General features: G+C 48.6%; 1 protein-coding gene across 2 annotated transcripts; it reads left to right on the top strand.

The window, feature by feature from the left end:
- LOC143822827 (transmembrane protein 47-like) lies at positions 1-14,193 on the top strand. Of its 2 annotated transcripts, none has more exons than XM_077308457.1 (4): positions 1-133; positions 437-754; positions 12,401-12,541; positions 13,478-14,193. In XM_077308457.1, exons 1-4 carry the CDS (start codon positions 112-114, stop codon positions 13,657-13,659), a joined length of 663 nt encoding a protein of 220 aa, XP_077164572.1. In that variant the 5' UTR covers positions 1-111; the 3' UTR covers positions 13,660-14,193. The 2 variants fall into 2 exon arrangements, with proteins under 2 accessions (XP_077164572.1, XP_077164571.1); XM_077308456.1 differs by having other exon boundaries at positions 97-169.
- Positions 14,194-25,651: the final 11,458 nt, after the last annotated feature.

Below are 25,651 nucleotides of genomic sequence, written 5' to 3'. Positions count from 1 at the left end.
CTTATTTCCAATGGGTCCTCCAGCGTCTCCCATGCTTTCCAATGGGCATTCTTGCCATTCGTTTCGGGAGGTCCTTTTACGTTTGCAAACCAGCTGCAGTTCTTTTCAGTCATGCATTCTTGTGCGCGCCTGTGTGAGTACTGTTTGCACCGGAACGCTTCCCTTTCCAGTAAATACGGCGGTGACTCAAAGTTAGGGGCTTGCCACCTCCTCGCGCTCCCAAGTTGCAGGCAGTATCCCTGGGCAGGGCAACGTTGACCTGCATGGGGATCTAAAGGGCGCGTGCGTGGCTTTTCCGTGCAATTCACGCCCTAGCAGAGGCCGCTGCCGCAGGCGCTTTGCAAAGTTTGCCGGCTGCTGCAGCCGGGCGGGAGCCAAGGTGGACACTCTCCCCCTCCCCCCTTCCCCATTTTTTTTTAATGTTTATTTTTTGCAGATCGTTGCCGCTCCTCCCGGTTATGCAACCGCGAGCCAGCTGAGCGCCGCCTGCTTTTGAACCTCCCCGAAGTTGCAAGCGCCGGCTGCGGCCCCGAGCGATCGGGAAAGTTGGCGAGGATGTCGGCCGAGGAGGAAGGGATGCTGGTGCGCCCGTTCAAGCTGATCGCGCTGCTCTGCGCCTTCATCGCGCTCGCCCTCGACGGCGCCGCCCTGCTCAGCCCGGCTTGGGTCACGTCGGAACGCGAGTGGCTCTCCCTCTGGCAGTCCTGCACGCAGCCCCCCGAGGACGGCCAGTGCACCTCGACCCTGCGGACCGGTGAGCGCGCTGGTGGGGTGCGGGTGATGGGGGGAAAGGCAAGCCCGGGAGAGGCCATTGAGTTTGGGAGGCACGTCCTGCTGAACGGTGCAGGGTTGGGCCAACTGTGGCCCTCCAGATGTCCATGGACTACAATTCCCATGAGCCCCTGCTGGCAGGGGCTCATGGGAATTGTAGTCCATGGACATCTGGAGGGCCACAGTTGGCCCACCCCTGGGGTTGGCACTTCTCCTTTCTGGCGGAGGTTGTGGGCCATTGACAATTTCACGGCAGGCAGGAATTCTACAGGTGCCTCTCCCTGGAATGGTTATTTGGGGGGAGAGGGTGTTTCTCCTAAGGAATATCTGCTCCCAGGCCGAAATCCGGCATCAGGAGCCTTGCTAGGAGAAGCAGGGGGGCCTGACCGACTCCTCCTGCAGCTGCTGGATTCTTTTATTATTGTTGTTTTTCTAAAAGAAGTGGTGAGCTTTCAGAGCGCGCTGCCTGCTGTGCCTCCTAATCCCCACACGCCTGGATTGCATGGGGATGGTTTCCCTGTGCCTCTTTCACGAGTCGTCTGGACCGGGGTGGACATTTTTATCGCGTCCTGAAATAAACCTCGGTCCGCTCCGAATCATCTATGACCAACTGGGGAATGGCGGCAGGCTCAAAGCTTTCGATTCTGTGGGATATATTCAGTTGCAAGATCGCAAGATTCCCAGAGGTCAGCAGATACAAGTTTTCTGGGTTGCAGGATGTGATGTAGTCTGAAGTTTATTTAAGGGCAGCGTGCATGCAGGCCAACACACACACAGAGTAATCATAGGCAAAATACTACTGGGCGGGAGGTGATGCAAGATTGTCACAAGGGACAGTCCACTAGTGGTCAGAGGAGGCTAGAAAGCTTTTTGTGTGATTTTTTTTTTTACTAAAGAACAGAGCTAGAGACCCTCTGTGGCCTTGTAAAAGACAGAGAACCGTGTTATGACACCCTCTTCGATACTCCATTCCATTGCCAAAATCCCGGTGCTTAAAATAGTTTTTTAGTGTGAAGTTGTGCTCTTTACTTGTAGGAAGTATGTCATTCGTGTTTTGCAGGCCTTTCTTCTAATACCAGGTCGACGTAGGTTTGAGGGTTGATCCACAGCTCAGATGAAGCTTGTGAGCCATGGTGTAGTGGTTAGGAGTGCGGACTTCTAATCTGGGAAGCCGGGTTTGATTCTCCGTTCCCCCACATGCAGCCAGCTGGGTGACCTTGGGCCCATCACTGTTCTGTCAGAGCTCTCTCAGCCCCACCTACCTCCTGGGGTGCCTGTTGTGGGGAGAGGTAGGGAAGGTGCTTTGAGGCAGTGAAAAGTGGGGTATAAAAACCAACTCTTCTTCTTCAGTTTAGATGTGCACCAACATACTGGATTTTGGTTGCAGAGTAGGACCAGCTTGGTGTAGTGGTTAGGAGTGCAGACTTCTAATCTGGTGGGCCGTGTTTGATTCTTGCTCCCCCACATGCAACCAGCTGGGTGACCTTGGGCTTGCCACAGCACTGATAGAGCTGTTCTGACCAAGCAGTAATATCAGGGCTCTCTCAGCCTCACCTCCCTCACAGGGTGTCTGTTGTGGGGAGAGGAAGGGAAGGCGATTGTAAGCTGCTTTGAGACTCCTGGTAGAGAAAAGTGGCATATAAGAACTAACTCTTCTTCTTCATAAAGTGTTGAGTCTGTTAACAGAACCTAACTTCTGGAAGGTTTGGGCCTGAAGCAAATGGGTTTTGCAAGGGCTGCAAAACAACTCTGTTCCAACAGCTTTCTGCCTCTTGACAATTTTAACTCTTTGGGACTATTGTAAGTCTAGTGTTTATTTGCCTTGTAGATGTTTCACTTGTTCCTGGGCAAGTGTGGGGAAGGCTAGAAAGGAAGAAGCCCAAACGAGCTATATTTTCCCAGTGAGAAAACAAATAGCTATCTGAAAACAAATAGCTGTGGTTCTGAATCTGCAGAAACTGCCAAGCAGCCTTCAAGGAATACCCAGTAGTCTCTGGAGAAAATAAGAACATAGACCTGTATTCTGGTTGCTGAGGCCGAACTCTAATCTGGAAAACCGTCTTTGATTCCCCTCTCTTCCATATGAAGTCTGCTACCTTGGGCCAGTCACAGTTCTCTCCGAAGCCTCTCAGCCGCACCTACCTCAGGGGGTGCCTGTTGAGGGGAGAGGAAGGGCAGGTGATTGTAAGCCATTTTGCAGTGCCTTTGGATGGAGAAAAATGGGGTATAAAAACCGACTCTTCAAAATTGCAGTCTTTCCTCCTGATCGAGAGGGTGGCAAGTGCCAGTTCTGGCAACTGGCAATAGTCTGAGCTTTCAGGTGCAGTGATGGAGCCAGTCCTCGGTGCAGATCTGTGATCCCCTCTCCCTGTGCTCCCAGTCTCGGGGTCAAAATAATATAACCCCTGAAGATCCATAACCCGGTTGTGGACTCTATATCTGATTAGAGCAACAGTGTCAGGGAAGCAGGGCTAAACTTTGAGAGACACTGTTTGTCTAGTCTAATTTGCTTCCCAACTGGATAGATTCAAATGGGTCACCGTGTTGGTCTGAAGTAGCACAATAAAATCAGAGTCCAGGAGCACCTTTAAGACCAACAAAGATTTATTCAAGGCGTGAGCTTTGGAGTGCAAGCTTGAGGAAGAGTGCTTGCACTCAAAAGCTCAAGCCTTGAATAAATCTTTGTTGGTCTTAAAGGTGCTACTGGACTCTGATTTTATTGTTTCCCAACTATTGTTTTCATTTTGTGTGGCTTAGGGAGTTTTCTCAGGGGCAGGTGAGATCAAGTTCAGGAAAAGGCTTTTAAAACCTTCCTCTTTAGCACTGCTGCGCCAGTCACATCCAGAGCCCCTTGAGATTGCTTTTCTTTAGAAATTCCCATGTAAAGTGTAAATTCTGAGTTGTTTCGTAAGCATAGAGATTCTTGAATGCATCTTTGTCAAGTAAAGAAAGCCCAGGGTTCTCTTGGGGCAGATAAGTAACTGGGCCCAGCTTTGGCTTCACTGTCTTGGGCCAAAACGCAAGTGCATTGCACCAAGAGAACATGGATTTGTGATGTTTCCCCCATTGTCCAGTTTCTTTCTTGAGGGAAGGCGAGACCTCGCAGTCAGGAATTACAAATCAGGGCGGAGGTAGGAAGGCAGCTGGGCAGCTTGCTGCAAAGGAATTTGCCTTTGCTTTTTGTTAGCAGTCATTCAAGCATGCAGACCTGAAGGGGCAGGAGAGGGAAATATGTGTCCATTTGTCTCCCGTGCGGAGGATTGTTTAGTCTTGGATAGGAGGAGGTGACAGATGTGTGGGGTGTGCTACATTGGCTTTGCTCTCTGAGGAAGCAGACCTGTGATTTATGGTGAGCTTTTCAGCTGACCACCTGCTCCCCTGGTCATCTACCATCTTCTGCCCAGGCACTCTGTTGGAGATGCTTGTCTGCGTGCAGCTGAGGCGTCGTCTCCTCACGAGGCTGAAATTGTTTCCCAGTTCCTTATTTGCCCTTACTGCATCCCATCTTAAATACCCGGGATGCTTAAAAAGCTCTGCATCTCAAAATAAACTTTGGACCAACCCATCATTAACCTCCACCTAGGAGGCCCTATACCCTGCCATGGGACCAATACTGTTTTCTGCTCCAAAATTGAGCTCTTGCGCTAACTGCTCTGTAGCAGGGTGCCTTGAAGATAAGTGCAGATGCAGCAATTGTCCCCCCAAACCATCTTTGGACCACTCTACATGGCACCTCACACACATTCTAGAGCAGCGGTTCTCAACCGCCGAAGCTCTGAGACCCCCTACAGCAGGAGCAATGGCAGCGGTGCATGTGCACGTGTGTGTGCGCACATGCATGGCAGCGCGCATGTGCACATGCCGCCACTCCTGCTCGCCATGGCACTGACCTCTTTTTCACTGCCTCAGTGAACTCCAACGCGATGTGGAGGAGGCCAGTGCCATACTGCTGCCATACTCCTGTGGCGCTGGCCTCCTCCACGCCGCATCAGGTGAGCTCCGAGGTGGCGCTGAGGAGGCCAGCGCTATGCTGCCACTGCCGCGACACCCCGCCCCGGGAAAGGCTGAATGAGCCCTCAAGGGTTCGTGACTTCCGGGTCGAGAACTGCTGTTCTAGAGCAGGGGTAGTCAACCTGTGGTCCTCCAGATGTTCATGGACTACAATTCCCATGAGCCCCTGCCAGCATTTGCTGGCAGGGGCTCATGGGAATTGTAGTCCATGAACATCTGGAGGACCACAGGTTGACTATCCCTGCTCTAGAGGGCATGCAGTGGTGCCTGGTGCAAGCAATGGTTTTGCCACCAAGAAGGTATCTCCAAGAAGCTGAGAGGATTATACTGGGGAAGAGGTTTGAAAAAGGAAGTGGGAACAGCTACATGCCCTCTGCACTCCAACGCTCAAAATTTCTGTTTCAGTTTCAAACTCTTCCCTCTCCTTGAACCAGCCTTTTCCCACTTTTTGACCGTGGAGGAGCCCCTGAAATTAATGTTCAGGCTTTGAGGACTCCTGGAAGTGACATGTCATCAGACGTGACATCATCATCTACACTCTTTCCCTTCCTTTCCCTCCCTCTCTCCAACTTTACTGCCACTATGGCAACTCCGCCTCATTAGGCTAGAAAGAAGGGGAGGAGCTGAGAAGACAGCCCAGACACCCCATACGATGACACAACTGACTCTCCACTTTGATCTTTACACCCAGTCTATCCACTGATCCCTTTGGGTGGAGGCAGCCAGTTACCTACATTGTGGCCAAGTCATAGAATCATACAATCTTGGAGTTGGAAGGGACCTCCAGGGTTCTTGAGAAAGCCATGCTGACTCTTAGTAATTACAGCCATCTGCTCTAGCTGCTCAAGGACTGACTGATGATGTGTTATATAATGTTGCCAGCTATAGACATCAAGCTGATGGGTTGGTAGTTACCTGGATCCTCCTTTTCCCCTTCTTTAAGATGAGGACATCATTTGCCACCTCCGATCTTCTGGCACTTCACCTGTGCTCCAAGAGTTGTCAAAAAGAATAGATAGAGGCTCAGAAAATACATCTGCAAGTTCTTTTAGTACCCTCGGATGCAATTCATCTTGCCCAAAGGATTTGGTTTCATTTAAAGAAACTTGGTTTTTATGGACTACCCCGACAGTGATCCTAGGCCACAACTCCCACCCATCACGTGAAATAATTTTGCCATGTGGATCATGATTCCCTTCACAAGTCCATTAAGGAAGCAGGGGAAAGGCCAAGGATGGCCCCCTCCTGGTTGGGAATTCCTGTCCTAAATGAATGGGGAGTGGAAGAGGCATGGCCTACTGCTTGTTTTCTCTGCCTCTTTATGGTACAACTGGGGCCCAGAGCCCCTAACAAGCTATGCCACCAACAGGGACTTATGGTCACAACTGGGAACTAGAGCCCAAGTTGTATTAGGAAGGGCTGGTTTCCTTCCTACAATTGCATTGCTTGATCTTTTCTCTCCCTGTCATTTGCCAGCTTAGAACTGAATGGTGCGAACCAATAGCTGATGCAGCAGCAGAGCAAAAACACAGTCACGAATCAGCAGGTTTGACTCTTACCTCTGTCATGAACTCATAAGTGGCTGTACTCTCTCAGCAAGACAATGGATGTGCAGTCCGTTAATTTTTTTAAAAAATTTTAAGCAAAAGGGATTAAATAAAAGGGGTTATATGCTATAATAAACTTGCAGTGATAATTGCAGTGCTCAAGTCCCTGAACGCTTGTAGATTCCTAGCAGGAGAGGTTTGTGGGGGCAGTTGGGAGACTTACAAATTGGGTCCCTCTCTTACAATTCCCAGCAAGTCCTCCCATAAAGACCCCATTGGAGCTGTGTATTTAGAAGGCCTCTGAAAATTTGGAGGAGGCAGATCATTTGTGAAATAGTGAGAACGGTTCATCCTACAATTGACAGCTGTGACCTCTTCTGTGGAACTGATCCGGCAGGGCCAGGAGTGCCATTGGCAGCTGAACCCATGAGCTCTCCAGCTGGCCCAGAGACCGGGTGGCAAGCTCTGGTGATTCAGTTGCTCCCAGGTGGCTCTGAGTCCGATGTAAACAGTTCCCAAGAGCTCTTCTTTTAGAAATGCAGAATGGAGCATGCCAGATACAACTGAGTCAGAGAAAAGGGCAATTTGGCAATGGGAACTGGGCAGGCGGGCAAGGAGTGTGTGTGTGTGTGTGTGTAGGGGTTAAGTAAACATGCAGCAGCTAACAACTTCTTGCCAAAAATCACAGAATATGGAGGAGAAGGAAAACATGGCCTGTTTTTCAGCATCTGCTTGAAAACCGCCCGTTATGTGCATTTGATTCCTGGGGAAAACAAACCTATCTCTATATCTAGTTGTAAACCAGCTGGCTCATATGTGAATGATGAAAGCCATAAAACAGGCCACCCACAGGCAAGGGAGAGGTCTCTGCCTACTGGGTTGGGGGCACTTCAGAAATGCAGAAAAATACGACAAGGGGGAGAAATCCTGAGAACTGAAAAGATGCAATAGAATGTTGAAAGTAGTTGAATGTCAGTTAAAGGGAGGAAAGGGTGAAAGACACGGCCCTGCATAAGCCTTTGAAAATTTAGATAATCTGGAAGGGGAGATTAGGATAGGGCCTGGGTTTCCAAATAGTTTACTCTCCCCTGTTTTTGCACCTCCCCCTGGGCCTCCAGCTTTGTATTCATTATCACAGCAGTCAGCTCGGCTGGCAGGTGGGCTAGAATTGCTATTATGGAAAAATGCTCAGCATATGAAATATTGGACAGGGAATACAGTTTTGGCCTTTATAGAGGCCCTCTCTTTCCTTGCCTTGTTGTCTTGCAGATGTCCACAAAATCCCCTGCTCCGCTGCACCATCTGACTCGGTCACAATTAATTGCTGATTAATAGGAGCTGGGGAAAGTCTTTTGTTGTGGCGATAGACAGGCTGAAAAGGCCAGCGGTTCCAGATGATTCATTTGTTTGTGCTTAGTGTGAGCCAAAAACGGGTCTAGAATAATTCCCAGGCCAGGCCAGGCCAGGCTTTCTTTATGTGCCTGCTAGGAAAGCAGTTCTCAACTCTCTCCTGCTACTGACTTTCTTTTCTGTTGATGCTTAATCCAAGGACGTAGCAGTCATTATTCAAAGCGCTCTGTGCGTCCTAGTCTTCAAAGAAAAATCCAAAATTGGCACAGAAACCCAGGATTGGCACAAAAATCCAGGATTGGTACAAACGAGGCCTGAAAAGCAGATTTGTAAGTGAATCTGCATAAGTATAGGTCGGATCTAGCCAGCTTTTCTCCTGGAGGGGAAAGAAAAGGAGAGGTTCCCCTTCACTATCAAAGAGAGGGTATTCAGGGGATCATGGGATTTGCAAGCACAAAAGCCATGTGGGAGAGGGGCTCCTGTATGGAGAAGAATTGGCAGCAAGTCAGTGAAAGAGCTGTGTATTTTTTGTCAATGGGAAGTGTAACTCCTATCACTCAGGAGATAAGAATCATCTGTCACCAAGGTTCATTTGGAGGTTTATTCCTCTCCCTATGAAATTCACAAGGCTTTGGTAGGTTCTTTGCTTTCTTTCTCAGCTCTAGATATAAGACTGTCTCTTGAATTATCTGCAGGTCAGTTGTGTAACCCAAAACTTTTTGCTTTCTGCATCTCTGTCTTGTAACCTTTTTGGTAAGGTAACCTGTGCTCACATTACCTGGGAAAACAGTTCTGGCATCCCTGGTTTATTTTCTGTGTTCAAGTTGTGAATTATTTCTGTGGTTTCATTATGCTGTATGTTAATTTACCCTCACACTCTCCCTGTAAGTTTGAACGGATTCCTTCCATTCCATCATATTGTATCTGAGGAAGTGTGCGTGCACACAAAAGCTCATACCTTTCAACTTTGTTGGTCTTAAAGGTACCACTGGACTCTAAATTTGTTCTGCTGCTTCAGACCAACATGGCTACCCACTTGAATCTATTGCAAGCACATTGAGAGTAATGTTATTCTTTTACCTTCTTTGCTCTCAAGATCAAGTGTCTTGTAAAAAGTAGCAGGAGAACTATCTCTGGTGGATGCAAGCTAAGCGTCTGACTGTCGTATCTTGATATCCTTGGGAAACTTGTCAATTTAAGCTTGGCTTAAGGCAAGAGGCTTTGTTTTGTGAAGCACATTACTCACCAATGAATTTGTTATCCAAGCAGAACTGGGAACAACAAAGGACCTTGGCTGCAGGTTTCCCCCCAGGAAACAACTAAATTGTCCATTCTTTGCCTTTCTTCTTGAGTATCTCACTTTAAGAATCTTCCGGGACACTCCCTGGGGTAGTAGTATTTCAGACTCCCTTCTGTGGAGAACTGAGGCACATACGGATTCTCTGTTGGCGTTATTGCTGTGGGTGTTTGCCATTTGGCTACACCAGGGGTAGTCAAACTGCGGCCCTCCAGATGTCCATGGACTACAATTCCCAGGAACCCCTGCCAGCGAATGCTGGCAGGGGCTCCTGGGAATTGTAGTCCATGGACATCTGGAGGGCCGCAGTTTGACTACCCCTGCCATAACGCTTTAGAAGAAGAAGAAGAGTTGGTTCTATGCCGCTTTTCTCTACCTGAAGGAGTCTCAAAGCGGCTTACAGTCGCCTTCCCTTTCCTCTCCCCACAACAGACACCCTGTTAGGTGGGTGAGGCTGAGAGAGCTGTTGGTTACTTCCGCCCCCTCATTTATTCTGGGAATTGTGGTCCATGGACATCTGGAGGGCCGCAGTTTGACTACCCCTGGGCTACACCATCCACACCTGAAACAACAGTCAACCAAAAGCAGCACAGATCACAGAAGAGGGGAGGGGCGGGAAGCACTATAATCACTGGTACTTTTAAATATGAATACCATGGGCAGCCAAAGTTTCCAACAAGATAGTTTTAGAGAGGAGCAAACCAACTACGTCATTAGAAGGCAAGATATTATGGGTAAAGCTCACTTACTTTGGACACATCCTGCAATCAAACTCACTAGAAAAATCATTAATGCTCGGCATGGTCAGTGGCAAAAGGAAACGTGGTCACCAAAGGATCCACTGGCTCGACACAATCAAAGCCGATACAGGGCTGACCATGAACCAACTAAAAGAAGCAGTCAGACAGGGGCACATGGCAAAGACTTTCCTATAGAATCACCGAGGGTCAGACACAACTGAACGGAGAACATCATCATCATCATCACTCTTAAATGGTAAAATCAGAGTCCAGTAGCACCTTTAAGACCAACAAAGATTTATTCAGGGCATGAGCTTTCGAGTGCAAACGCTCTTCGTCAAGACTATGAGATTTTATTGTGCTACTTCAGACCAACATGGCTACCCATTTGTATCTACTCGTTTGACTTCCTCTTTGTTAGGGAAAATATAGACTAATCAGAATTATGCTACGACAGAAAGACTAAATCAAGGATAAGTTTGGTCACGAGTCAGGCTCCCCATGAGTAACAAGAGAGTTGTCCCAAGTTAAAAAAATTACTAGCACTACCTCTGTTGCCAGCTGAACGACAGAAATTCAAATGTGTTTCTAATCCACTAGTCTGGGTTGAAATTATTCCCTTTCCTTATCCTGCCTTATTAGTTTGTGGCAAACACAGTGTCCTGGTAAAAACCGAGAACATAACTGTACCTGTAAATTACGTGCTTTGAACAAACGATTCTTGGTTTATGTGAGAATAATTTTTTTAATTGCACTGGATGGATCCCTATTATCTCATTCATCGGTAAGCAGATTCTGCACGGGCACTTAGAAGTCCTCCAAAATCTGTTCCCTTGGGCAAGAACCTGCCATCTCTAATAAGGAGTAAACCCCCTTTGGGCAAAACCATTCATTTTACTTTTTATCTTTTCAAGTAAATTACTTTTCTGTACTGTAGGGCAGTGGTCCCCAACCCGCGGGCTGCGGCCCGGTGCCGGGCCGCAAAGACCTTGGCGCCGGGCCGCGGCTCCTCGCCCGGCCGCGAGCAAATCGGCCGCTAAAGCAGCCGATTAGCTCACGGCCTGGCAAGCTTCTTGTTTCGGGAGGGGAGGGAAGAGAAGCTTGCTGAGCCACAAGCTAATTGGCCGCTTTAGCTTTAGCGGCCGATGTGCTGGCGGCCCGGAGGGGCCGGGAGGGGGAGCCGCGGCTGCTAGCATTGCGGCGGCGCAAACGCGCATGCGCGGATTGCCGCGCACACGTGTTTGCGCCCCTGGCGGGCGCAAACACACATGCGCAGCAGTCCGCACATGCGCGTTTGCGCCACCGCTATGCCGCGCATGTGCAGGCCCCCGGGCCGCCCTCTCCCCCCACTCCGGAGCGGCGGTCCGCAGCGGACGAAAGCTGGCGGACCACTGCTGTAGGGTTCTAGGAATTCTTTGGAGGTGTTCTTGACTCAGTGAATTATCAGTTCATTATAATAATAGTTAATCATCAGCTCCTGGGTGGGAATTAAAGTTGTGGGAATTTTCAACTATTCACTTTGTAGTTCATCAAAGCCTCTTTTCTTTTTTTTGTAATAGGATGATAATGAAATAGTGGTCATAAAATGGAAGTTCGTAAAAGTTAAAATAACCAGTGGCTGTCTACTAGTGGGAAAATGTTAAACACCCACCTCCACCTTCTGCATAGCTAGCTTAATGCATAAACACATGTCAAGAAACAGGAAGTGAGTAATTAGACCTCAAGGGGAAAGAGGAGGATTAAAAAGAAGTTCAAAGTCTAAAAGACTTTGTTTGTCCACATGGAATAGCCTGGAACTGCCAACTGCAGGTTAAGATTGCTTTTTTAATTGCCATAAGTTAAGCCTGAAAAAAAGATGGGGGGAGAAATCACAGAAATTACTTGAATGCCATGTTACAAATGTCATTTGCATTTCCCATTAAGGTAAAGGGTATCCCCTGTGCAAGCACCGAGTATGTCTGACCCTTGGGGTGACGCCCTCCAGCGTTTTCATGGCAGACTCAATACGGGGTGGTTTGCCAGTGCCTTCCCCAGTCATTACCATTTTACCCCCCAGCAAGCAAGCTGGGTCCTCATTTTACCAACCTTGGAAGGATGGAAGGCTGAGTCAACCTTGAGCCGGCTGCTGGGATCGAACTCCCAGCCTCATGGGCAGACAGCTTCAGACTGCATTTCTGCTGCCTTACCACCCTGCGCCACAAGAGGCTCTTCATTTCCCATTAAAACTTATTAAAGGCAGTTTCAGAATTGGAACCACTTATGCTCTGTTGCTCTGTTGTATGTGGATGTCCAGATGCATATTGTTGCAGTTCTGTGGGCTCCTTGGGGTACACATTACATCTCTGCAAACCAGACTCTCTGTTTCTCTTACAGTGCTCTTGCATTGCTGCAGGGATAGTCAATGGCCCTCCAGATGTCCATGGACTACAATTCCCATGAGCCCCTGCCAGTGTATCTGGCAGGGGCTCATGGGAGTTGTAGTCTGTGGACATCTGGAGGGCTGCAGTTTGACGACCCCTGGTTTAGATTTTTGCTGTACCTTATTAGCAGGCAATAAACTATGTAAAAAAAACCCAAATCAAACCAGGACTGGCTGTAAAGTTCTGAGTGGGGGCTGCAAGACCCTCTTTGCTGTTGACAGCTGTTTGTGTCTCTTTCTTCACCTGTTTCCTTTTCTTTTGCAGATTGGCAAGTAGCTACTTTGGTGTTGATCCTTACTTCAGCCACCATCACTCTGCTGTCCTTTCTCATGTCCCTGATTTCCTTCTGCCTGGGTACTTACAAGAGCTATTATCAAGTTGCTGCCCTGCTCCTCTTTGCATCAGGTACATAAACCTTATTCCCCCGCCCCCCCTGCATACTTGGTGTATGCAGTTTGGTGTAGTGGTTAGGAGTGCGGACTTCTAATCTGGCATGCCAGGTTCGATTCTGCGCTCCCCCACATGCAACCAGCTGGGTGACCTTGGGCTCCCCACGGCACTGATAAAACTGTTCTGACCGGGCAGTGATCTCAGGGCTCTCTCAGCCTCACCCACCCCACAGGGTGTCTGTTGTGGGGAGAGGAAGGGAAGGCGATTGGAAGCCGCTTTGAGACTCCTGATAGAGCTGTTCTGACTGAGCAGTAATATCAGGGCTCTCTCAGCCTCACCCACCTCACAGAGTGTCTGTTGTGGGGAGAGGAATGGGAAGGCGACTGTAAGCAGCTTTGAGCCTCCTTCGGGTAGGGAAAAGCAGCATATAAGAACCAACTCTTCTTCTTCTTCTTCTTCTTGTCTAAATGGCATTAAGCATTGGGCTTGGATCCTTTGGCAAATACCTGCTAGAAGAAGGAATTCTCTTCCCTCCCACTCTGGTGGAAGTTCCAAGTGATCTCTAAAAGCCTTCTTCTGGAAGAGTTGGGAGTCTAGAGCAGGGAACTGCAAAGGCCACCCCGTTCAGTTTGTTATCAGTCTTCAGAAATCTTCCACAAGATCCAAGCCATCCACTACTTGTGGAGAGAAAATTTTCCAATGACTTTATATTTTGCATTTCACTGAGAAAGGAAAGGATGGTGTCAGTGCTATTAGTAGCTGTACTTAAGGTGCACCATTGCTTTTCTCTGATCAGAGTCAAATTTGCAAGAAAGCGAGTGAGCAGAGACTGAGTCAGCACTGTTGGTTTCCTTAATGGTGACAGATGAGGCCACAAGTGGAACCCTAATGGGCGCATTGTATTGATTCCCTTTGGTTTAACAACCCTCCTCCTTTGTTTCATTGATCCAGTGGTTCTGCAGGTCTGCGCCTTAATTCTTTATCCGATCAAATTCATCGACAGCACCCTGTTGAAGAGCTACCATGAGTTCAACTGGGGATATGGATTGGGCTGGGGCTCCGCCATCTTCATGCTGGGGGCGGCCATCCTGTACTGCCTGCGCACAGATGTGTACGATGACGCCTACTACTGAGGCTGGACTGCATTTGGATTATTAGATCGACGGGACCAGGCAGATGGATGGATGGATGGATGGATAGAAAGATGAAAAGGACCACTGGATTCACCGGGAGGGGGCAGTTTACAACGTGCTCAGACCTTTTCTCTGAGTACCTCGGCTTGGTACAATGCCAGCTAAACTTCTGAAAAAGGAATACATGAACATCTCCAGGTCTGGCCATTCTTTAAGTAGTTAAAGAGGAACTTTTAGTGAATGTGTACTACTTCTTGCCAAGAGCATTAGCTTGTGATCTTTCTCCTATTTCTTTGATTTCCAGTGCAGGAAAAATGCGTCTTTATTTTTATATAAGGAATGCAACTCTCATTGGTTAAGAGGATCCCACTTTGCCTTTACTGTGAGGAGTTTGGCACAAAAAGAGCTGGTTGGAAGCCAGTCCAGTTGTTTTTTTTTTTTTTACGTGCACAGAGAATGTAGTAATGCTGGTGGTTGCACAAGATGTGTCTATGAATGGAAGCAGGGACGAATAAAACAGCCCATCTAAATGCATTCCCTGAAGTCATGTGCTTTTTTGAGGGGGAGTGTCTGTGTGTGATAACTTCAGGCAGCCCAGCAGTCGTAAGAGAATGCAACTCCTGCTGGGACAGCATTGAAAAAAAATCAGGCTATGGGGGGAGGGGAGATACCAGTGTGTGGGGACAGTGAATACGCAGAAGCCGTGCTGTGGCCGTCATTGTCAGCACATCAGCGGGGGACAAATCAGCATAAACTGGGTCTGATTTCAGCAAAATGGGGTTGGTGTAATTCTGAAGTGGTAGAAGAGACAGGATCGTGGTTTTGAGTGCTCCCCTGAGTTTAAAAAGGAAAAAAAAAAATCCCCGTGCACAGAAAACCAGCACAGCTGGCAAAGGCTGGGGCAGATTTTCATTCCGCCTCTGCTGTGCTATGTTTCTTGGGGGGGGGGGGGAGGGAAGCATTATAAGTGATCCAGTCTTGCATGTACTTCTTCCATGAAGCAGTATAGTCGTTCCTACCATCTCATTCTGTTGCATGTTGTAGACCTAGAGAGGGAATTGTGGAAGCTTCTCTCAGCAGAAGCTCCAGAATTGCTAACTTCTCTTGGCAGAGATTTGCCTCTTGGTTTTTTCCTGCTCCTCTGCCGTCTCCAGTCCTCTCCCCCCCTTCAAGAAAAGAAAGAAAGAGGATCCTGCTGTGCTTGGCTCCTTTCCCTGCTCTGAGCTTCCCTAACCACGTGCAGAACACTTTTCTGTTTCAATGGGGGGGGGGGGATAAAGGAAGACCCGAGTTCAAATGGATCTGAATTCAACAGGATCCACAACAGAATAAACAAAGTAAGTGCAGAATCAGCCCTGGGGTCATTCCTCACATGTAGGATAATGCATTTTCAATGTGCTTTTGCAGCTGGATTTTCCTGTGCATTAACCATTGTGTGCGGAATGGGCCCTGGAGGTGACACTGGATTCAAACTCAGTTCTCACATCTGCTTAACTCTTGTATTTTTGTGATAATTTGATGCCACTGACAGGTCTGCCAACTGCTTTTATCCAATCTCAGCTATACTTACTGCATCTTGACTAACTAGCGGAAGAAATTATGGTATCTGAAGAAGTGTGCGTGCACATGAAAGCTTATACACCGTGGAGGTCCCACATCTGGCCTGCCCTTCAGCAACTTCACTGGCTCCCAGTTGAATTCCGGATCAGGCTTAAGATTCTGGTAATCACCTCCAAGGCCATACGCAGTCTGGGCCCACTGCACCTGAGGGATTGCCTTTCTGCCTATACCCCCTCAAAGAGCATTGTGCTCACCCATCATCAACTGGCTGAGTATCCCTGGCCCCAAAGAAGCACGGCGGGCCTCAACCAGGGCCATAGCCTTCTTGATCCTGGCCCCCACCTGGTAAAATGAGCTCCCTGAAGAGATCGGGGCCCCGCCTAAACTCCCACAATTCCAAAGGGCCTGCAAAAGGGAGCTCTGCCAGGTATTTGACTGAGACCGACAGACCTAACACCATTCAGCTGGTCCCCTAGACCAGGGGTAGTCAACCTGTGGTCCTCCAGATGTCCATGGACTACAATTCCCATGAGCCCCTGCCAGCATTTGTTGGCAGGGGCTCATGGGAATTGTAGTCCATGGACATCTGGAGGACCACAGGTTGACTACCCCTGCCCTAGACATCACAGACATCCTCCACGTCCTGAACCCAACTGACCCCCCCCCCGGGTTCTGTTCGAAAAGTTTTATTGCATTACTAATTATGTTATTGATCACTACTGGTTCTTACTGTTATTGTTATGATTATTGTTATGGTTATAATGTACTCCCCTTTGTTTTATGTAAACTGCTCTTAGCCTTAGAGGAGGGTGGTATAGAAATGTCATAAATAAATAATAAAATATACCCTGAGTAAAACTTGGTTGGTCTTGGTTGTAGTGGTTAAGAGACGTGGCTTCTAATCTGGCAAGCTGGCTCTGATTCCCTGCTCCTCCACATGCAGCCAGCTGGGTGACCTTGGGCTTGCCACAGCTCTGATAGAGCTGTTCTGACCAAGCAGTGATATCAGGGCTCTCTCAGCCTCACCTGAGGGCCCTGTTGGTCTGAAGCAGCAGAACAAAATTTAATTCCAGGGGCACCTTTAAGACCAACACAGTTTTATTCAAGGTACATGAGCTTTTGTGTGTATGCATGCACACTTCATCAGCCAGTCCATAGTTTCTCTTGCTGCCTTCCTTGACCCACATGGACTTTGCCAGGCAGATGGTTATCTGCAGGGAACTTTCTTATTCTGCTGATATCATATCTGCAGCTTCTAAGAACATAACACTTTGAAAAGTTGAGACACAGTTCTAAGGACAGGAAGGTTAATGGCTTCAGCAGACCATAACGCTTTAGAAGAAGAAGAGTTGGTTCTTCTATGCCGCTTTTCTCTACCTGAAGGAGTCTCAAAGCGGCTTACAGTCGCCTTCCCTTTCCTCTCCCCACAACAGACACCCTGTGAGGTGGGTGAGGCTGAGAGAGCTGTTGGTTATTCCCGCCCCCTCATTTATTCTGTTTGTTTGTCTCTCTCAGATAAAAATAATGGCATCCGGCCCTCTCAATTCCTGGCAGATAGATGGGGAAGAAATGGAGGTAGTGACAGATTTTATTTTCCTGGGCTCCAAGATCACTGCAGATGGGGACTGCAGCACAGAAATTAAAAGATGCTTGCTCCTGGGAAGGAAAGCTATGGCAAATTTAGACAGCATCCTAAAATGCAGAGACATCACCCTGCCAACAAGAGTGCGTTTAGTCAAGGCTATGGTCTTCCCAGTTGCAATGTATGGCTGTGAAAATTTGACCATAAGGAAGGCCGAGCGTCAAAGAATTGAGTTTCTCTTGCTGCCTCAAAGTTTCTTACCCACCTGCATGCTAAATTAGCTTCCCCATCCTAACACCAGGAAAGAAGCTGTGGGCTACATGGACACTGGCTTTATCCAGACATAGTAACCTGCCTTGATCCTTCGGGGAGAGGCGGGCAATACGTTTAAATAATAAATATTGCCAGCGCTTCGACTTCCACAAAATGTCTAAACTGCCCTTTCTTTTGCTGTCTTTTAAAACTGGCTTAGGACCACAAAGAGTGCACGAAAATATAGAAACTGCAACAAGCAATGCCATCGTGTGGTTAAGATCTGTCTCTGCACCGCTTACCATGGAGTTCTGACAGCGTATTGGTTAGGAGTGGCAGCCTCTAATCTGGAGAGCTAGGTTTGATTTCCCCATTCCTCTACATGCAGCCAACTGGCTTACCTTGGGCCAGTCACAGTTCTTACAGCTGTTTTTGCAGAGCAGCTCTGTCAGAACTTTCTGACAGTTTGGTGTAGTGGTTAGGAGTGCGGACTTCTAATCTGGCATGCCGGGTTTGATTCTGCACTCCCCCACAGGCAGCCAGCTGGGTGACCTTGGGCTCGCCACGGCGCTGATAAAACTGTTCTGACCGAGCAGTGATCTCAGGGCTCTCTCAGCCTCATCTACCTCACAGGATGTCTGTTGTGGTGAGAGGAAAGGGAAGGCGACTGTAAGCCGCTTTGAGACTCCTTCGGGTAGGGGAAAGCGGCATATAAGAACCAACTCTTCTTCTCAGCACCACCTCCCTCACAGGGTGTCTGTTGTGGGGAGAAGAAGGGAAGGCAATTGTAAGCTACCTTGAGACTCCTTCAGGTAGTGAAAAAAGTGGAGTTAAAAATTCTCTCATTTAGTGAGGAGCACAGGAGTTCAGCAATTCTGTGAACTGTTGTGGCATAATTTTTATATTATGGGGGCGAGAAAGTGTAACGGCTGTCTGAAGCAGGATTCTAGGAACTGGTTTACTATGAAGTGAATTTGAGGGGTACAGCTGCCATATTGGGTGTTTCTTCTTTGCCACAGAGACAAAGAATGGCATCCTAGTGGGGTAGCTTTAATACTTTTGCAGCAAAGAAGGAATCTGGTGGCACCTTGAAGACAGCCATATATACTGTAAGCTCTGTGGACTTCAGCCCTCTGAATTAGATCATGTGGAGGAGCCAGGAATCAAACCTAGCTCTGCCAGATTAGAAGCCGCTGCTCCCAACCACGACAGAAGCTTGTCAGCCAGGTGATCAGTCCTTTCATATTGTCAGGCAAGGCAATCCCATTCCCTTCTCCCAAGGGTTAATGTATCCTATGTCAAGCTGGTTCCATCTCACAGGTGTTCCTAACTGAGGCCAGGCTGCCTATGGCCTCTTACTGCCTTCAAGGGCAAGGCATATTATGGGATAATTGGTTATGTGAGAAGCCGAGTGACTCAGAATGGGAAGTAGAAAGTTGCAGGGAGGTACTTTTCCAGAAGGTTCCACCAATCACAGGTTCTGACTGAATTCAGTGTTGTTACCTGACTCAGGTGGGAAAAAAATAATTGGCCTAGGTCTTGGCGAAAGAGAAGCTAGCTTGGAGGTTTGGGGGCCTTTATTTATGGACTGCTGCAGCTAACTCTTGATTTGTGAACTGCAACTGCAAGAATGTGAGATTGTGCCACCTGATATCTTTAAAGTATTAAGGTAGCTGTTATGATTTTCTGTGTTATTTTTTCTAGACTTTTGTGCTATACATAATATATTAGCTAAGTAGGAAGGTTAGTCTAGGTCTAGATAGATCATTTTGGGTTAGCCAGTTCCTTCTAGGGAGTATGCTGGTAAGGGGGGGGGGCAGAGGAGGGGCCCTACCAGTGGGAGGAGGTGGGATAAAGAAGAGGTCCGTTGAGGCCTTGTGGGCCTAGAAATGCTCATAGGTCTTCTAACTTCCATCCCATCCTCAGATATGTGGGTGGAAGCTAGGGTGGGGCCAACAATGGTCTTGTGCAGGGGTAGGCAAACAGTGGCCCTCCAGATGCCCATGGACATCAACTGGCTGAGGATCCCTGGCCCCAAAGAAGCACGGCTGGCCTCAACCAGGGCCATAGCCTTCTTGATCCTGGCCCCCACCTGGTAAAATGAGCTCCCTGAAGAGATTGGGGCTCTGCCTAAACTCCCATAATTCCGAAGGGCCTGCAAAAGGGAGCTCTGCCAGGCATTCGACTGAGATTGACAGACCTAACACCATTCAGCTGGTCCCCTAGACCAGGGGTAGTCAACCTGTGGTCCTCCAGATGCCCATGGACTACAATTCCCATGAGCCCTATGCCAGCTCATGGGAATTGTAGTCCATGGACATTGTCAAAGGCAGACAGACTCACAACTAGTCTTCTGTATTAATAGAAAGCTTTATTGGAAGTAGTTCTGAACACTCTAACGTCTGAAGTCGAAACTAATCAACACATGGACAGCAAGCAGTTTTCAATGCATTTCTCCCGCCCAAATGTCCCCACTTTCTCAGGGTGGAATTACCCCCCGCTTACAGGCAGGTGCCATCCTGGGCTTCCTGCCAGACCGTCACTGGCTCCGGCTTCCTTGGTTGAATCAGCGCCCTTCTTTGTAGATCACAAAGTACAGGGCAACATTTTATTATATTATAATATATACTAGTAAAAAGCCCATTGTATCCAGAAGACAATGGGCGCTAGCAGGCAGGGACCAGAGCGAGGGGCAGGCTACCTGAAAGAGGAGGCGGGTGGCGGCTCCTCGGCGTCTCCTGGTTTTTGGTGGGGAGTCCCAGGTGTGGTGCGCTGGGCTGCGGCGGGTCCTGTGCGTTTATTTGATCTTCTGCGGCTGGGGGGGGTGGGTTCTTTCCGCTGCTTCCAGGAGGCCACGGCCGCGGATCAGGCCGCGCCCGCGGGGCCGCGCCCGGCCTCGCCCGCGGGGCCGCGCCCGGCCGCGCCCGCGGGGTCGCGCCCGGCCGCGCCCGCGGGGCCGCGCCCGCGGGGCCGCGCCCGGCCGCGCCCGCGGATCGGGCCGCACCCGCGAGCCGCGCCCGCGGATCGGGCCGCGTGGGCGCGGCCTGGCCGTGGTTCCCTCTCGGCGGCTGGAGTCTCGGCGGCTGGAGTCTTGCCGGGGGCTCCCTCAGGGGCCGGCCTGACGCGTCAGGCCGGGAGCAACTGCGAGCCGCGCTGCGCGCGGCTCGCAGTTACTGAGGCTGGGAATCAGAGGGACCAATCGGCAGGCGCTTCGCGCCTGCCGATTGGTCCCTCTGATTGTCTGTCATGAGGAAGGGTCCAATCCGGACCCTTCCTCATCCCGGACACATCCCGCCCCAGAACCCCTTACTATTTTATTTAGTCCGTGGCGCCCGCGGCGCCACGGGCGGTGTACAGATTATAATTGTGGTTTTGTAATCCTTTGGTGTTTTATTGAAACTTGTTTTGATGTTATAGTCTGCATAATGTTTCATGTAAGTTATAATGTTCTGTGTAAACCACCCAGAGCTGCAAAGAAATCTAAATAAATAAATAAAAATAATTAAATAAGTAAATAAATAAATACATTTGCAACTAAGTGTCACAGCAGGAGAGAATGCACACTGCAGTGTGAAATAGCTCAGGGTCATAAAAGGGGTTACAAAGGTTCTACAAACATACAATCTACAAAAGATGGAGTTTCTCTGGTCAATCTCAAAATATGGCAGAGATCAGGGGACTGATCCTGACAGACATCTGGAGGGCCACAGTTTGCTCGCCCCTCGTCTTGTGCAACACCAGGTCAATTAATAACAAGTCCTCAATCTGCGGGACTACTCTGCAGGGCTTGAAGTGGACTTGGCGTGTGTGACCGAAATCAGGGTGTGGGAGGGCAATACAGTTGACCTGAAAGATCTGGCTCCACCTCGGCTTTCGGTCCTTCACCAGTCCCAGCCCTGTGGGGAGTGGGTGGCGATCCTTATCTGGGACTCTTTCTCCTTCAGAACATTCCCAGCATCATCAATCTCCAGAGTGGAATGTGTTGGTGTTGGGTGGGACTCAATCAAGAAATTGGCCATCTGGCTGGTGTACCATTTGCCTACTGGAGGCAGCTACTCCCTGGGCATTGCAGTTCCCTAGGCTGATAATTCTGGGGGGCTTCAACACCTATGCGGGCTCGCTATCTTCGGGATCTGGCTTGGATCTGGCGTTGGCCATGGCAACACTGGGGTTCTTGCAATTCGTTGCCGGTCCCATCCATCAGGCCAGGCACACCTTCGATATGATCTTTAGCACTGGGGTAGATATGGATCTCGCCCAGTGGTTACGCCACTATGCAGGCCTGGCTTCAGGTATACCCCCTCCCTGTTTGGGTGATGGGTGCATTTTAGCCCAGCTGTGGAGATGTATGGATCCAATATTTTTCTTGAATGCTCTGCAGGACCCGATGCCTCCTGGCAACTAATTGGTGGCACTGGTGGAGAGCTAGCAGTCCTGCATGCTTGCTGCCATCAACTAGATTGCCCCCAACGCTCTCTTTGCCCTTGCCTCAAACAGGCCCCGTGGCACGCCAGGGAGCTCCAAGAGACTATGCTAAAGCCTTTGATTGTGTGGAGCACAACAAATTGTGGCAAGTTCTTAAAGAGATGGGAATACCAGAGCATCTTATTTGTCTCTTGAGAAATTTATATGCAGGTCAAGAAGCAACAATGAGAACTGAACATGGAAACACTGATTGGTTCAAAATTGAGAAAGGAGTTCAGCAAGGCTGTATACTGTCACCTTGCCTATTTAACTTGTATGCGGAGCACATCATGAGAAAGGCAGGATTAGAGGAGTCAGGAAATTGGGATCAAGATTGCAGGGAGAAATATCAACAACCTCAGATATGCAGATGATACCACTCTAATGGCAGAAAGTGAAGAGGAACTAAAGAGCCTGTTGATGCGGGTGAAGGAGGAGAGTGCAAATGTTGGCTTGAAACTCAACATCAAGAAAACAAAGATCATGGCATCCGGCCCTCTCAATTCCTGGCAAATAGATGGGGAAGAAATGGAGATAGTGACAGATTTTATTTTCCTGGGCTCCAAGATCACTGCAGATGGGGACTGCAGCAAAGAAATTAAAAGACACTTGCTCCTGGGAGATAAGCTATGGCAAATCTAGACAGCATCCTAAAAAGCAGAGACATCACCATGCCAACAAAACTGCGTTTAGTCAAGGCTATGGTATTCCCAGTTGCAATGTATGGCTGCGAAAGTTGGACCATAAGGAAGGCCGAGCGTCAAAGAATTGAGGCTTTTGAACTCTGGTGCTGGAGAAGACTCTTGTGAGTCCCTTGGACTGCAAGGCGAACAAACCGGTCAGTCCTAGAGGAGATCAGCCCTGACTGCTCTTTAGAAGGCCGGATCCTGAAGATGAAACTCAAATACTTTGGCCACCTGATGAGAAGGAAGGACTCCCTGGAGAAGAGCCTAATGCTGGGAGCGATCGAGGGCAAAAGAAGGGGACGATAGAGAATGAGGTGGCTGGATGAAGCAGTAGGTGCAAACTTAAATGGACTCTGGGGAATGGTAGAGGACAGGAAGGCCTGGAGGATCATTGTCCATGGGGTTGCGATGGGTCGGCATGACTTCGCACATAACAACAACAAATGCGTATGAGATGACAGTTTAAGGTGGTAAAATGAGAGTTTTCACCGTCTCTATCGTGTCCGTGATTTCTCACCCAGCAAAATTGTTCAGGGCAGTTTGATCTCTCACCTGCCCTTGAGGACGGGCATCAAATCTCTAGTCAATTTGATTTGAGCCGTGTTTTTAGCAATCTTTTTCACAGATAAGGTCTTGCTGCTTCGTCGCAACCTCCCTGCCATGCTTTTTGCAGAAAGGGAACTAGAAGCTCCATGGCCATCACAGGGGATAACATTTGATGGCTTCAGGTGGCTCTCTTCTACCAAAGTGAACAAGTTGTTGGGGTCAGTAAGGGCAACTATTTGCCCCCTTGATCCCTGTCCATCTTGGTTATTGAAGTTGGGTGACCAGAGGACAGGAGAGGGGAAATTGTTCGTATCTCCCTGTTATCCAGGGAGCTCTCAGGGGAGGTGAAGGGGGCAGTGGTTTGCCCTTTACTGAAGAAACCATTGCTTGATCCGTGGGGTCCGGCCAACTACTGCCCATTTTTGCATCTTGCATTTCTGGGTAAAGTGGTTGAAAGGGCTGCTGCAAATCAGCCCCTGGCATTCTTGGAGGAAACTTCGGCACTCCATACCAGTTTGGCTTCCTTTCTGGCCACAGGGTGGAGATGGTGCTGGTCACAGTGATGGATGATCTTTGACGCCAGCTGGGTCAGCTTGGCAATCCTCATGCTGCTACATCTGTAAGCGTTTAGCCCACCGTCTCACGGAGGCTGGGATATGTGGGACAGCCCTTCAGTGACTGATCTCCTTTCTCCATGACCGGGTTGAGCTTTTCTCCTTTGGATGTGGCTTTCTATATCCAAAAAGAAAGAACCCATAGCACAAGTAATTAGAAAAAAGAAACCTCAGCATCCTCATTGTGCTTCTTCTTTCTCAGTTACCCCCTTCCTAACGCCATATACCTTCCAATTGTCCAAAATAACAAACATTGTCACATTTACCAAGCGATAATCCTGGATAATTACTCCAGAGGGAATTCAGAGCATTAGACTTCCTTCTCATTCGGTAGTTAGTCATTCTGAAAAGTAGCGTGTGCAGCCTCAGTTCTACCTGCTCTCATAAAAGTCAGCATAAGTAGTCTTTCAGCCAGGTATCCAGGCAAGTTGGAAGACTAAATTTATTTTCCTGTTTTGCAGGAAACCTGCACACACAGACCATTATTATCTCTGAGTGCAATTAGTTACTCCTCACCTGAAGAAAATTGCATTTTCTTTTCCAGTGTTCATCCCGGGGCAAGATTCCCTAACTTCCCGCCAGCAATGGAAAAATAATTATAACCGCTTCTTCCTGTCCCTTGACTGGAAGGATTGATGGATGCCTCATTACAAGTAATTCTTTAACCAAAAATTATATAAGGGTATATTACATTTGAAACTGACACACCGCAAGTATAAGCCATTTTTCCTTCAAGAACATTCACCTCACTGCATTGCATATAGAACCATACAATCATAGTTGGAAGGGACCTCCAGGCTCTAGTCCTACCCCCTGCACAATGCAGGAACTCACAACTACTTATCCACCCATGGGGCGAGGAGCATTCTTTGGTGACCCCCCACCTCGAATGGGGAACTAAAGCACTGACTGTGTGGCTGCCTGGAGAAGAAGGATGGAGTTTCCTCCAAGAATGCTCCTGGCATTATTGGAGGAAACTATAGCTCTTGATCCATACCAGTTGGGATTCCTTCCTGGCCATGGGGTGGAGATGACGCTGATCACTTTGTTGGATGCCCTCCGGTGCCAACTGGATCAGGGAGGGTCAGCCATCCTCGTAATAGTGGCCTGTAGTGTTTTTAAGACTAAGGGATGGTTTACCACTTCCTATCCCTGTGTAGAAACCCTGGACTTCCGTAGTCTCCCATTCAAGTGCTTGTCAAGGCCAAACCTACTCAGCTTCCAAGATCTCTCAAGATAGGGCTAGCCTAGGCCAGGGCCTTCACTCTCTAGCTTATTCAGATTTCTGAATTCCTTCTCTACCATGTAAGTCTGCCTTCACCTGTTCCTGATTTGATGAAGTAAAGGAATTCCACGTGTGATCTGAAGCCATCTGAACTGTTCATTATGTCACTCTGGCTCAGTACTACTGAGATGATCCCGATGCTTATTCAGCTGTGCTTTAATCTCTAATATTGTGGAAACCATCCTTGACCCAACTAGATGTAGTGATTGAGCAAGATTGAGCAAGCTGTTCACTTGTGTTCCAACAGACTCTTAGCTGATAGTGGTGATTCAGTGGTGCTGGTCACCAGGTATCTAACTCACAGTCAGAAGCGTACTCTTGTTTATTATTGTACAATCCCAGGCTTGGTGTTAACACCCATTGAGCACTAGTTTAAATGAGGCAAAAGTATATTGTACAGGCCAGGGGTAGTCAACCTGTGGTCCTCCAGATGTCCATGGACTATAATTCCTATGAGCCCCTGCCAGCGTATGCTGGCAGGGGCTCATGGGAATTATAGTCCATGGACATCTGGAGGACCACAGGTTGACTACCCCTGGTCTAGGCCAGTGACTGGAAACACGGCACTTGTGGATACCATAGCATTTGCCAATTTGATTCCTGACGCCTGCCTGACTTCCTCAAAGCAACCCCCCCTGCCCTGAGTCCCGACTTTCTTACAGTCCTTTGCAACAGAAGTTGCTATGGAAGAGCCCCACATCTTTGAATGCACAGGGAGATAAAACCACCCCTTCCATCACAGGATCAAGTGGGCACTTCTTCTGCTGTGGGGCCCGTCACCACATCTTGAATTTCTAAAACGTCCACTAGGTCGAAGACAAAAAGGCATTAGGTGGATTTCCCCCCCCCCCTTCTTGTCCAGTTAATGTCCGGTCAATGGCGTCCCGCTTTACCAATGTTAAAATCTGGTCTGGTCACCTCAACCAAACTGGCTCTCAATTAAGAAATGTAATGGAAATGTAAGTATAAATCAATAAATATTGTGTTTTAACTATTTATGTTG

This window comes from Paroedura picta, chromosome 13, assembly GCF_049243985.1.
Source record: "Paroedura picta isolate Pp20150507F chromosome 13, Ppicta_v3.0, whole genome shotgun sequence".
Lineage (NCBI taxonomy): Eukaryota > Metazoa > Chordata > Lepidosauria > Squamata > Gekkonidae > Paroedura > Paroedura picta.
Note: the sequence above shows the minus strand (reverse complement) of the source record. Positions and strands in the feature narration are given on the sequence as shown.

What these genes read in the sequence shown, in the direction of transcription:
- LOC143822827 (XM_077308456.1), top strand. Translation starts at nt 112, where the DNA reads ATGCATTCTTGTGCGCGCCTGTGTGAGTACTGTTTGCACCGGAACGCT. An exon ending in CACCTCGACCCTGCGGACCG is followed by an intron (nt 755 to 12,400) that starts GTGAGCGCGCTG and finishes TTTCTTTTGCAG; the next exon opens with ATTGGCAAGTAGCTACTTTG. An exon ending in CCTGCTCCTCTTTGCATCAG is followed by an intron (nt 12,542 to 13,477) that starts GTACATAAACCT and finishes TCATTGATCCAG; the next exon opens with TGGTTCTGCAGGTCTGCGCC.